The sequence below is a fragment of the Trachemys scripta genome, chromosome 22 (genome assembly GCF_013100865.1).
Source record: "Trachemys scripta elegans isolate TJP31775 chromosome 22, CAS_Tse_1.0, whole genome shotgun sequence".
Taxonomy (NCBI): domain Eukaryota; kingdom Metazoa; phylum Chordata; order Testudines; family Emydidae; genus Trachemys; species Trachemys scripta.
In genome coordinates this window covers 6,272,980-6,286,934 of record NC_048319.1, presented here as the reverse complement: position 1 = coordinate 6,286,934, position 13,955 = coordinate 6,272,980, and the positions used below count along the sequence as shown (strand labels likewise).

Here is a 13,955-nt window from a genome sequence, read left to right as displayed (position 1 = left end):
GCAAGGGATGAAGTGATGGGGAGGGGTCAGGGAGGGGTGGAGTGGGGGGTTGGAGGAGTTAGGGGGAGGGAGGCTGGAGTGGGGGGTTGGAAGGGTCAGGGAGGGGAAGGCTGGTGGGGGGGGAGGCTGGAGTGGAGGGTTGGAGGGGTGGGGGTTAGAGGAGGATAGAGCGGCAAGGGGTGAAGTGATGTGGTGGGGGTAGCGGGAGGGAGGGGATAAATGAGGCAGGGGCGTCAAGGGAAGGAATAGGTGCTGTGAGGGGATGGAGTTAAAGGAAGGTGGCTGGGACAAAGTGTGGGGGGTTAGGAATGAGAAGGTTGGAGGGGGAATCTGGGTTGGGGGGTTGCAGGGAGTAGGCTGGGACAAGGGTTGGGGGCAGGGAGGGGAAGGCTGAGGTGGGGAGTTGAGGGGACAGGGACGGGGAGATTGGATGGGGTTCAAGGAGGGAGTCTGAAATTGGTGGGTTGGAGATGGAGGTTGGCTAACGGGTTGTAGGAGGAAGTGACGGGGAGGCTAGAATGAATTCAGTTAGAGATGCAGGCATGGGGATGGAAGGGGTTATGATGATCTGAAAAAAGAGGCCGAGTGTCTCAGGAATAGAGGGACTGGGGCAATGAGGGAAATGGGGAGGAGAGAGAGAGGTTCAGGGCACGGCTTGGAAGCTAAAGGGACACAAACTCACACTAGTGATAATAAAGTGACAGTTTGCAGGCCAGGAAGTGTGTTCAGATAAAGACTGGAGGCCTTTCTGGAGGTTATACTTTAGCCTAGCACAAGTTTTTGGCCTCAATACAGAAGTACCTGGATGAAATGTAATGGCTTGTGTTATCCAAGGAGTCAGACTAGATGATCTAACGGTCCCTTCTGTGACTTAGACTCTTTGATTAATAACAAGCCAAAGAAACTGAGGTGGATCTGGAGGGCTGGGTGCATAACTGAACTTTGAAGGGGCAGTTTTCAACGGCTGAAGACTTGGGGGTTGTTTGCAGTCTTGACAAGGGTTCTGTAGATAGTTGACAGGACCATGGAGCAGTTTACCTCATTAGGGAGAGGATAAAACAGGGGTATTTTATCAAAACAACTAGAGGTAGGAGCAGATTTTTAGATCATGTCCATCCCCTATCTTATCCTAGCAGCACTGAGATTTAAACAGAAACAGCCTGTGAAAATAAGTTGTCTGGAAAGGTCAGAAAAAATTATCTTCTGAAGTTAGGGCCTAATCCTGGAAAATCCCCAGCATCTTCCGCTTCCAATGACTGCAATGAAAATTGGGCATTCTCAGCACCTTTCCCACATGTAAGATGTCGTTCTATTCAGTGGAGTGCCCAAACACAGGCCACTGGGCTGAGTGGAGTTTATTTTGCAGCGGCATCTCTGAAAATGCCACCTTCTTTGAGCCAGAGTGGGCTTTACATTTGGAACAATTCAAATTGAGAGAGAAATCTGGTGCTTTCCGTCTTGTGGAATTGCTCTTCCTAGGGCCACCAGCTAGAGGACAGTGGGAGACCCTGATTAGAGATCCAAGCTGGATTGTGGTGTTGCTGGAGGCTGGATACGAACACTCTCATTTTCTGTTATGGGACCATATTCATCGCTGGTGCAGCTCCACTGATTTTGGCCCATGAATCTGTGTGACCTTTGGGCTACCATTTTGATTCAAACTTTGAAATGAATGAGTCCATTTCAAAAGGCCAGTATGAACTTTAGAGGGCTTCAGAGGTATTAGCTGATGGGGGTGGGAAATATTTTTATATGTTGTTTTCTGGGAACACAATGTAGGTAGGCATTGTCCACAGACACAGGGAGACACAAGGACCAACTGTTCATAATCTTGCATTTTGTGTACACTTGTGAGTGTAAAAGTCTATCAGCACCTTGGTGAGTGCAGATTTCTGATTTGCTAGCATTGTATACCCACTTTTCACTGGTGGAAAGGGCAGCAGAAGGTGCTATGCAGTGGAGAATCAAACCCCTGTCAGCTCTCTGACCTTACAATCTAAGGCCTTCTGTACATGAGAAAATTGTTCCTGTTTAACTTAATCAGTTTTAAACAAGTTTAGTTACATCGGTTTAACTACCTTGCTGGAACACTCTTCTTCCAGGTGCCATGTACCCAATCTACTTACCAATTTAAGCTAAACCGTTGCAACACACTCTGAAACTCAGTGTGTCTTTGTTTAGACAAGTGCTAACATTTTCTAAAGCACCTGAGGGACATAGGTGCCTAAGTTTCATTGAAAGTCAATGTGACAGGCTCCTAAATCACTTCAGCAGTTCTGAAAATATTACCCAAGGCTTGAGGAGAATAATAACAACTATCCCTGGCTCTTCGATCTCAAAGGAGTATCATGGAAGTATCATTATCCCCATTCTACAGAGGGGGAAACTGAGGCCCGGGGGTGAAGTGACTTGCCCAGGGTAATTCATTAGGCCGGTGGCAGAGCCCTAGTCTCCACATCAGCCATTAGGCCGCATTGCAACAGGTGGGAGAGGGATATTAGCACAGTATGTACAATTTATATATACACACTCTGTACATTTTTATACATAGAATATATTTTATTCTAAATATAGTCTACTTTAAAGTATTGGGGACAAGGATAAGGGTTAATTGAACTAGAAGGAGAGCACAGAAGAGATAGGTTAGTTGGGGTGCATATCTGAAGGATATTCCTATCTTAAGAATGGTTTCTTGCGGTGGCCGTGCTAGGAGTCAGCTGCCAGCTGTTACATAGATCCTTTAAATTCTTTTTAATATGGTCATGACCTACAGACTTCCATGGCAAAACCATCCAATGCAGTCAGTACCTGTTTAATGCCATGCATCTCCAAGGCTTTCCGTAGCCAACGGGCCCTGCAAAGGGACCCCTGAATCCCTCTGTCACGGAGTCACTGGGCGATGCTCTGGAACTACTCCATACGAAGCCAGCCAGGACTCTGGGGGAGCCTCCTCTCTCTGAGCAGACTGTCTCCAGGGCAAGAAGCTTACACAGCTTCAACCTTCCTGGGTCTGACCTCGGAACATGCAGCATCCCCTTCCACACCGTGTGCTTCCCGCAGTGAGTCCCCCCGGGCAGGGCTCTTGGAGAAGCCAAAGGGCCCTGCACCCCAACTCCGCAGTCAGATGTGACTCTCAGCCAACGTAAAACGGAAGGTTTATTAGTCGACAGGAAAACAGCGTAGGACAGAACTTGTTAGCACAGAAATCCGTTACTTTCAGCCAAATCCATCTTGCGGGGAGGGGAGCCCAGAGCCAGGGTTCTGGCCCTGCCTCTGTGCCCCAAGCCAGCCGAGATGGACTTGCTTCCAGCTGCCTGTCCCCTGCCCTGCCTGTTGCTCCTCCTCCGGCCTTTGTCTCGCTTCCCGGACCAAGAGTCACCTGGTCGCATCCCCCTCCTGGGTCTCAGGTTATGAAGTGGTGGTCATAGCATACATGCAGGGAGTAGCCCCTGCCAAAGTCACTCACCCTTATTCCCATCACCTAGACATTGGTGCAATGCACAGGGAAACTGAGGCACACACAGCATTCATGCAAAACAGTAAGACTCACATACAATATAACAATGGAAAAGCCCCACTTGGTCACATCCTCTGTGACTTACAATTGCAGCTAGAGGTCTCCTCGCCAGGGGTGTATTAATAAGGAACCAGTTCTGCTGGGGAGTAGTAGACGAGACATCACTCTGCATTCATCACCAATCTCGCCGTTTTCTGAAGGCTAGTAAAACGGTTTTGTTCAGGCTAGTCCAGCGTTGCCACACACAATAAAGATTCAGCTCCCAAGATGTACTTACGGAAGCTTTATTAGCATTTAGTTATTACAGAAGGACTTCATACCAGGCGTCCCAGCTGCTCCTTGTTCATTTTCACTCGTGCGTTTGAGCTCGGGAAGCAAAGCTTTTTCAAGTGTTTCTGAAGTGAGGGTGGTGGTCCTTGAGCCAAGAACTAGAGCACTTCAGCAGATCTTTATCCCATGGCAGGGCAGATTGGTCTAGGTCTATTTGAAGGCCTCCACCAAATGACACGCACGGTTTATTCAACCGAAAAAGCACCCAACCCCGTCTTGCTTCCAAACCCATTTCTAAAAGAATGGCTGCTTTCTCTCACTCCTGACCACGTTGTGTCTATGGGATTTTCACTGCGAAAGCAGAAGAGTCTGGATTTTGGAGCCGGACTACAGCTGGGGGACCTATTCCATTCCCTGAATTTAGCACCTTTTTCCTCTTTGTGATTTACCCAGGAATGGACTTATCAATTTTGTTTGTCATTCAAAGCGATCTGATGAATGGTTCATGGGGACACATTTCAGGCTGCAGGCCATTCACACACTATTTGCCATGCTATTGCTTTGAGAACTCGCTAGTTGGAATCTGCGCGGTGGACTCGGTCATCTGTGTCACACAGCGTTGCTTCCACTCCTTGACTGATTCCCCCCTAAACCAGCAAAGTGCAAGCAAGCTGTCTGTGCAAGCACACCAAGGGGAGGGGGGGAAAATACCCGTGCAAATAAACATTCACCTTTTGACATTTTCCCTTTCCAGGAATATTCTTGCAAACTAAATTTTGCTGGCACAAATGTTTGAATAGAAGGGGGTGTAGGTACCACGTGAGCAGATTCACAAGTTGTATTGCAATTAATACTCCTCTGCAGCATTCACCCAGTTGTACCAAGGAGGTGGGTGCTGCGAGACACGATACTCCTCCTGCCCCTCCAATGATAGCCCTGCCAGTTTTCACCTTGTATTTAATGACTGCAAAGCCAATAGCTAGGTTGGCATTCTCAGAGTGTCTATGCTTGTGTGTGGGGCGGACAGTGGGGGACTTCCACCCAACAATTCCCTTCCCCAGCATGCGAGCGACTGCCGTCACAGTCAGCACCTACCGCAACGGATCCTGAACACACGGGGCACCACGCCGAGCTGTGCTGCACAACGTTTAATGTGCAAGCCAAGGCAGTCAAAGCCGGTGCCGGAGAGCCCAAGAACTTACTACCTCTTTTTTCTTACTCTTTGAGGTATACTAAGTTCCTGCAGACGGGGACTCGCCTCTGCGTGCAGGGCAGCACTGGAGATCCGGTACGGGTTGTAGCCCTCATAGATCTGTTTGCGGACCTTGGGTCGGGCGAGCTCAGAGAGCCTAGCGGACAGGACAGCATTCCTGACACCCGCAGACACGGCCCACCGGACCGGTTTGTCATGGAGATACGACGGATGTTCTGTTTTCGGCCCTGCGAGAGTAGAGGGGAAAGAGAGCAAATGCTTCGTGTTTTAATCGGAGGCTCAACACTAGGAAATTTCTTGAGGTTTCTGTATTCCGCTGGAATATATACTTTTAGTTAAGCTGATTCTAAGTGTCTCTAGCCCCTTCCCTGTGAGGATCTCAAGGCATATTACAAACATTCATTCGTTAAGCTTCACAGCACCCCAGTGAGGCAGGTGTGTTACCCTTATTTTGTGGATGGAGAAACAGAGGCACTGAAGGGCCCCGAGGCCACGCGTTAACTCAACTGCAGAGCTTGATTCTAGAACCTAGATCTTCCGTCCCCCTCAGTTCTGTGCTCTAACCACTAGACAACGCTCCTCACCACAGGAATAACACTCCGCACTGACACAGTGCATTGGTTCTACAGACACTGACTAATCCAGCCTGAAGGCGAGATGCGACATTTTAAAACGGGGAGGGATAGCTCAGTGGTTTGCGCATTGGCCTACTAAACCCAGGGTTGTGAATTCAATCCTTAAGGGGGCCATTTAGGGATCGGGGGCAAAAATCTGGCTGGGGTTTGGGCCTGCTTTGAGCAGGGGGTTGGACTAGATGACCTCCTGAGGTCCCTTCCAACCCTGATATTCTATGAAAACCACTTGCTGTTAAGAGACATTGGCTAAGACCTGAGGGTGAAGTGGGGACGAGCTCTGTGCCATCTCCTGAGCAGAAGGACTGGCTTTGATTTGGCTTCTGGGTTTGATCATTGGCAGCTTACTCCCCAGTGACACAGCAGCACCTCCTCTGCCTCTCTGATTGAGGAAGGAAGGGATTCGGAGGCAGGCAGGCAGAAGCTACACAGCGTTGGGAGGACATACAACGAGCTTTGTTTGGAAAGTTGGCTTCCCCAAGACCCAGATATTTCTCTAAAAGATTTATTCCTTTTGCTGCACAGCCCCAGCAGAAACTACCTGTAGGCGAAAGGCCTGTGACTGTCAACAAGGAGGGAAGTACGGTCTCTTACGGGCTAAGTATTCAGTCCTGGTGAATTGTGTGATGCTTCGTGGAGGCGTGGATGGGGCGTCCAGCTTGGCTGAGAAGTCCCGTTTCTTTGGTTTAGCCAGATGGGTGGTTCGTTCCCGGGCAGCAGCAGTCATGGCTCCTTTGCTCACCTGAAATCACAATGCTTAGACTTAGGATCGGGTCAGGTTTGAATTCCTCCAGCTCCCCTGGCTGTCAATATTTTAAAGAAATGAAACTTTTCAGTCTTGCGTAGCATAACCTCGAACTTCACTGATGGTGCACGGGGTGGCCGTTTGGAATTGTATATCCTCAGCGGGGTCAGATCTCCGGGCTGAAACAACACTCAGCGCTCATCACTAGTGTGACAGGAAACTTTCACCAAGCAGTATAAGGCCTATGACATACCCGTGGACAGTTCTGACGCCATCCAGCAGAAGGCAGTGCTGTGTACACACACACACACACACACACACACACACACACACGGCTTATGACTAGACCACCATACCAGGGCAGCTAGGAGACTCTATACCTAGCCAATGACTTACTGTGTGACAACAGGTAAGTAACTCAGACAGGAAACTGGGTAAAGGGAAAAATACAAACAAAGAGAAGCAACTTCTCGCAAAAACCAGGTGTTGCTTTAGTGCCGAGTTTTCCAGAGGCAAGAGAAAAATGGAACATAAACACGAGCTGCAAGTTTCCAAGATTTAATTACTTTGGGCAAACAGCAGCAGACGTCACATTAATGTAGCAGCTGCCCATGCATGTAACATGTGAAACTTTGCTATGCATGGATATGATGACATGCCGGCTGCATTGTGTCCCTCTTCATGCCCCTTTCTTCCCCCCCACCTCCCAAGATACCCCATACTTTTAAATCTGGTGGGAATCAGCTGCAAAGGGGCTTGCTCAGAGACTTTCAAACATTAAATGGAGATTATGTTTGCTTGGGGTTTATTTGTCAGCAAAGCATCATGCATACCTGGGGCCCTGTAGAACTAATGACTTGTGGGCTACGCTGTATGTCGCTGTTAACTGCTAATATGCATTTTGTTATTTGGCCCTATGGCCCAATTCTCTTCCTACAGGATATGAAGGGCCTGATTCTTCCTTGCCTTGCATCTACCAGTGCAGAGTGAGTGTGAAACGCTATGCCTAGCAGAGCAGAGCCCCATCATTAGGGCTTCTACATGCTACAGGAATACAAATAATACCACATCGGAAAGGGGACATGGCATGGTCTTGTGGCTAGGGTCTTGGGAATGGGAGTCAGGAGATCTGGGTTCTCTTCCTGGTTCTGCTACAGACCCGCAGTGACACCTTGGACAAATCGCTTCACCGTTCTTTGCCTCAGTTTCCCCTTCCACCCCATTGTCTGAAAACTCTTCCGGGCAGGGACCTTCTTTCACCGTGTGTCTGTGCAGCTCCTAGTGCAATCTCAGTTGGGGGTCTCTCGGTGCTACTGTAATAGAAGTAGTTAGTGATACTAATAGTTTTACATCCGCTTTGCACTGGCGCAAATGAATGTGCAAGGCAGAGACCAGCAGTGAATCAGCGCCATCATCATCATCAGTGGGAGTTACTCCTACCCTGCGGCAGGAGAATTGGAGACCGTAGAGGCTGATGGTCAAAAATGTTACAGCTGATGCAGGCAAACAGGGTTTAAACCCAACACACATGTGCACAAATACCCCTGTTGTCATAAGGAGTCATTGTCGAACACGAAGAACCTTGCAGACAGAGGGGTGACAGACAGGGCCAACGAGAGTGGGGGAAGCCGGTACAAATTACTGGGGCCCGGCGGTCCAGAAGGGGGCCCGGCTTCCCCGGCTCCCCCCCCCCACCATCAGCCCTGTTTAGCCAGTCCATCCTTGCTGGGGGGCCCGAAAATTATTTTTTACTGGGGCCCAAACCCACTCTTGGCAGTCCTGGTGACAGACTCACAACACCACTGATGGACGTACTCTGGTGTAGACAGGACGATCAGCTTCCCAGGCACTGTTGACGAGTTTCGGATGCGCCAGCTCCTTCACCCGGGGGGACGCCACAGCATGTTTGGAGGCAGCACTCACTGGCCATATGGGGAAGGACCTGTGTTCAGCAGAAGAGGGAAGCGTGGTGATTTGGTTAGGCGCCATGAAGCAACACCACCTTGCATGTACGCACCACCTTCAAACCACCGGGATCCCACGGTGCTTAGCAAACAAGGCAGGGTGCCGTTCACCCAGCTGCTGGAATGCAGCCACCTCTGGCCTAGAGTGAGGTAGCAATGTAACAGCGCACAGCAACACTATACATCTCTCTAGGACTGGAAGGGTACTGTATCGGATTGAAGCAACAGGAGGAATCTAGGTCAATATCAGGGAAAAACTCTGAGGATCTAACACCCATCTCTTGTGAAACGCCCTCCCCCGGAGCTTTTGTGCTCCAAGCTGCAGGTCTGTTCATGTGTAGTACCTCCAGCAGTGCAATACCCACTCCATGACTGCTTCATCCCGACCATCTGCCTCTTTTCTGCTGCCACCAGTCATTAGGCTCCCTCCACACTATGCTGGGGTGTCAGTTCCATACCTCACAAACCTGTGGAATCAGCATTTCCTGCAACCCCTCGGTGTTTTCGAGAGGTTACCCATACAACCGCTGCACCAGGCCAATCCTGCTTCACTTGCAACATCTGAAAGGCTCACATGTCAATTGGGTCCTGCTAAACATGCTGACTCTGCTACAAAATTATGTCGACCTAAGTTAGGTCAACGTACAGCCATTGCAGGAACCGCTCCTTGGGTTAGCGGTTTGTGTCCACACCAGGAGTGCTTGCAGTGATTAACTGTCAGTGTGGGGCATTTTGGGACGGCTTCTGAAAGGTAGCGACAGCCAGCATAAGCAACGCAGTGTCTACACAGACGCTGTGTCAACCTAAGCACTACGCCTCTCGCGGAGGTGGAGTTATTAAGTCGGCATAGCAGGCGAGTCACGGTGGCAAGGGTAACATTTTAGTGTAGACGCTTACAGAGTTGACCTAAATCTGTAGTGTAGACCAGGGCTCAGTTTCATAAACTCCATGTTGAAGTTCCCATTAGTGGCTCAGCCAGAAACGGTCAAACTGACCATTTGAAATAACACCGGGTTACAAATGTAGCCGGTTTTTGGGTAGCAAATCATCCGTGACTCACCCCCAATTTCCATGCAGCGATCCAGATCGGTCAGTTTTTGCCAAACTCTTTCAAAGAATCGTTGGGTATGTCTACACTTCAAGCTGGGGTCTGATCCCCGGCTCAAGGAGACATACCCACACTAGCTGAGCTAGCCTGCTAAAAACAGAGTGTGGTCGCAGCAGTGCAAGTGGTGGGAGGTGCTAGCCACCCTGAGTCCGGGTCTAGTATCTCAGATGGGTAACTACGCCTTTTCCACCACTCGTGCTGCCATGGCTACGCTGCCATTTTTAGTGGACTAGCTCCATCACAGCTAGCGTGGGTATGTCTCCTCAAGCCAGGAATTATGCCTTCCAGCTCGAAGCGTAGTCAGATCCATTTTCACTGTCTTGGCTGTTTCCTGTGACTATCTGGTACTCCTGTTGGTGACCTCAAATCACCTGGCATTCTTTCTGCTTCCTGGATGGGTAGCTGAGTCTTCGTAAGCAGGGGAATAACAAATAATCCAGTTTGGATTTTCAGACTTGTAAAGGTTTGTGCTAAAATTCATGAAACTTTCAAGGTTCACCATCATCTAGCTATCTGCCAATCTATGCACTTATACAACCCATAACCACAGTGGCTGCCCAGAGACACATAATGAATAATATGGTCTCACAGCAAATCCAACTTGGGAGCTTTAATTCATGAAAATATTCCTGGATCTGAATTTTAAAAACTATCCAATTGGATCTACGCATGACACAGAAATCATATTAGTCCATTTCTCCGCACCTGTTTTCTTCAAATCCTTGGTAGATCTTTTTGGATCGAGAAAGTTCTGCCTGTCGTGGCGTTAAGACTGGGGAGGAAGAAAAGTCAACTGTGAACCATGGCGCTTTTTCTGACCGAGTCCCGTTACCTTAGCTGTACAACATCCCATGAAAGACATGGATGCGCTGTGGGCTGCGAGACGTTCTCTGCCTGGGCCAACAGGGATATGGGAGCAAGAGGGAGGAGGTTTATTCATGACACCAAGGGTCAGAGTTTTGAAATAGCTGCATATGTCGAGTGCTGGGGACTCTTGGGAAACTGTCCTTGACTGTGGCAGCTGAGCACTTGCGAATCCGGCACTAAACCCGGGCCATAAATATTAACCCCCCTCCCTTCCCCCCGTTCTGCTGACGAAAAAGCGGTACTGATGGGATCTGAAATGGACTTCTCTCTAGGCCTTAGCAGAAAGGCTAGCGGCTTGTTGACTGAAGCCCTAGAAGATTGAGGACCGGGTCCTCAACTGTATTTGTAGGTGCCCAACGCCCATTGATTCCAGGGGGAGAAAATGACTCCTTAAGCCACGTGATGCAAGCAAACATCTTGAAAGGCGACTTTGAACGTGCCTGCGTGACAAGACTGGATTCCAGGTCGGATTCTTGACGGCGCGGTGCTCAAGTGGGGTGACATTCGGCAAAAAGAAGCGGGCTTCTCCCTAGCATGAGTCCACTGAGCAACCTAGCAGTGTCTTGGCTGAACAGATGCATCTGAAGTCAACTGCAAAGCGGAGCTTAGACGCCAGCGGAAAGCTACACGAAACAGACTTTGGCACTTGGTTTTAAAATGCCGGCAAAGGGTGCCCCCCTTCATGAGTAATGCAGGATATGACCCCGGGACACTGCACACTCTCTGATTTGTATGGGCCTTGTTTACTCTTCTGGGGCCTGGACTAAGAACAACTTATTTCTGAGGCCAGCAAACATCCGACAGATGGTGCTGACTTTTGGACATGACAGACTCCTAGATTTACCATTTAACCCGCTTTTAAATAATATAGACTCTCTGGTTAATTTCTCTTCCTGCAGTAAAATGGTCATCTTACCCGGGACTGTGAACCTGTGAGTCTTCGAAGGCAATTTATCCGTCCAGTATACTGAAATCCTGCAATAACGACCCAACACCGCATCAGTTTATTGGCAGCAAAACATGAAATGTTATCCCCATTCTTCAGACCTTCTGAACCCAGGGGCGTGCGGAAGTGGGGGCAAGCAGGGGCACCCCAATAATCGTCAGGCGCACAGAACTCCTCCAGCCCCAGGGCTGCAGTGGTGAGGGTGAGGGAGTCCCTGCTGGGCCAGGGAAGGAAGAGTTGGGGGGGCACTGCGGGGGCGGGAAGGAAGAGCAAACTCCTCCCGGGGCGGGGGGGGCACATTCTGTGCCCCCCAAAAAGGATCAAAGTAAAATTTCTGTGCACGCCCTGTCTCAATCCAAGCTTCATCTAGGCCCTAATCCTGTTCCCAGTGAAGTCATTGGCAAAGTTCCCATAGGTTTTAATGGGATCCTGCCGGAGCCGCTGAATATGAATTTGGGCGGCGACCCTGAGATTCAGCAGCCACACCACTATTTTTAGGAGATATCTCGAGCAGCGCTAGAGCAGGTATGTCTGCCCCTGCTGGGAATGACACCTCCCAGCTGTAATGTACACGTACACTTTGATGATAATTCATCAGACTTACATGGGCACTTTTCCTCTCTACATCACAAAGCACTTTACAAAGGTGTGTGAGCACAATTAACCCCATTTTGCGGGGTGGAAACTGAGGGTCTGTTTATACTATTGTTAGCTCGGGTATTGCCCCTAACACCCCTTCTGTCCACACAGCGACACTGGGGTAGCTGGCCCAGTTGGGGGTTTGGCTAGAGTCCAGATTTGTCTTCCACCCGGGTTGCAGTGAGGACGTGGGCCAGTGCACCACGCCAGTGCTGATAAGTCCTCCAGTGCCTTCCCATCATTCCCCTTGTGTGCCCAGGACAGACAAGTTCTCCCACAATTCACTGGGATTCGCAGAGCGGCTCAGCTTACTGCAGCAACGAGAACCGTGGGATGTGTCCCCAGAAATCCTAGCGATCCTCCCTCCCCCCGGGGGAGCGCAGAGCCAGTAACTCAGGTTGGGTTTTGCAGTGTGGCTGCTCCCACCTGGGCATGGATACCCTAAAGCACAGGGAGATGAAAAAACGTACACGTGGAAGAGCCTCATCAGACCGCACCCTACAAAACGGGCTTGCTAAACTCTCTGTGCCGCTGAGGGGCTCCACAATTAGCGAATACGCTCTATAGCTAGGACACTCGGAATCGTCAAAGGGTACCGAGGCGTCCGGACGCCTGGGTTCTATTCCCAGCTGTGCCGTTGATGTGTTATGTAGCCTAGAGGAAGTCACTTCACTTCTCTGGGCCATGGTTTCCCCATCAATAAAACGAGGTTAGTTAATAATCCTTACCTACCTTAAGTGGCTATGTAAGTGCCAAGCATTATTATTTCATGCAAAGAGTACCAGACGTAGAATATGCTGGTAACGGAAGCAGGATGTAAATGAATCCATGAGTTGCCTAAAACCATATTTTGATCTCACCCGCACCAGACTGAATCCAGAGTCATTCCACTGCAGTCAAAGGAGTGACTCCAGATTTATGCTGGTGTACAGAACAGCAGAATCCGCTCCCTCGGTTTGTTTCTGGAGAAAGCAGGAAGACGCAGGGCTGAGATCACCCTTATGGTTAGGAACAGGGCAGAACTGCACCCACCTGTTGCAGATGATCTGGTGATTGACTTTCGGCCAGGCGAGGTAACTGATGCGTCTCTCCCTGGTGCTGTCCCATGCTTGGGCATGAGTTACCATAGCAATCGGCTTCTCGGGAAATACTCCAGAGCTTAGAAAAAAAAAAAAAAAAAAAAAAAAAAGCCAGGGGCCAGCGTCGTGTTACCGCATATCTGAGGGGATAATAAAGATGCTTTTGAATCAAAGACAAGCACTTTGTGACTAACACACCTGAGGGGTTTGCATGGGGATCTGAAGGCTCTCAGGGCAAAAGGCATTGTGCCTGGTCCGTTCTGCTATCTTCAACCACCTTAAGTAGCCCCACGGAGTAACATGCTGTGCAACGAGAGGGTGACAGAATCAATAATAATAATAAATGTATTTTATGATATGTGTGTACAGCCCCTAGCACAATACAGCCCTGATCCATGACAGGACTCTCTAAGTCAGGGGTGGGTAAACTACGGCCTGGGGCCTGCATCTGGCCCTCCAGACATTTTAATCCAGCCCTCAAGCGCCCACTGGGGAGTGGGGTCTGGGGTTTGCCCGCTCTGGCGCTCCAGTCGGGAGGCGAGGTTGGGGGCTTGCCCCGCTCTGCGCAGCTCCCAGAAGCAGTGGCATATCCCCCTCTGGCTCCTATGCATAGGGACAGCCAAGGGGCTCTGCATGCTGACCCCACAGCTCCTATTGGCTGGGAACCACGGCCAATGGGAGCTGCAGGGGCGGCGCCTGTGGACAGGACAGCGTGCAGAGCTGCCTAGCCGCGCCTCCGCATAGGAGCAGCAGGGGGGGACATGCCACTGTTTCTGGGAGCTGCTTGAGGTAAGTGCCGCCCAGAGTCTGCACCCCAACCTCTTCCTGCATCCCAACCCTCTGCTCCAGCCCTGATCCCCCTCCTGCCCTCCGAACCCCTCGATCCCAGCCCGGAGCACCCTCCTGCACCTCCAACCCCTCATTCCCAACCCCACCCCAGAGCCTTCACCCCCAGCTGGAGCCCTCCCCCTCTGC

At 50.2% G+C, this 13,955-nt stretch overlaps 1 protein-coding gene across 1 annotated transcript; it reads right to left on the bottom strand.

The window, feature by feature from the left end:
• Nucleotides 1-4,988: 4,988 nt before the first annotated feature.
• THEG (theg spermatid protein) lies at nucleotides 4,989-13,028 on the bottom strand. The gene is made up of 6 exons (XM_034755579.1): nucleotides 12,934-13,028; nucleotides 11,233-11,291; nucleotides 10,155-10,221; nucleotides 8,193-8,319; nucleotides 6,227-6,374; nucleotides 4,989-5,227 (listed from the first exon to the last, which is right to left on the bottom strand). The coding sequence occupies exons 1-6, from the start codon at nucleotides 13,026-13,028 to the stop codon at nucleotides 4,989-4,991; spliced, it is 735 nt and encodes a 244-aa protein (XP_034611470.1).
• Nucleotides 13,029-13,955: the final 927 nt, after the last annotated feature.

Bases quoted from the DNA above. Each gene is read 5' to 3' on its own strand.
- THEG (XM_034755579.1), bottom strand. From the start codon at position 13,028: ATGGTAACTCATGCCCAAGCATGGGACAGCACCAGGGAGAGACGCATC. The intron at 11,292-12,933 runs GTGGGTGCAGTT...TCGTTATTGCAG, and splicing joins CACCAGATCATCTGCAACAG to GATTTCAGTATACTGGACGG. The intron at 6,375-8,192 runs GTACGTCCATCA...TTGTGATTTCAG, and splicing joins ATCGTCCTGTCTACACCAGA to GTGAGCAAAGGAGCCATGAC.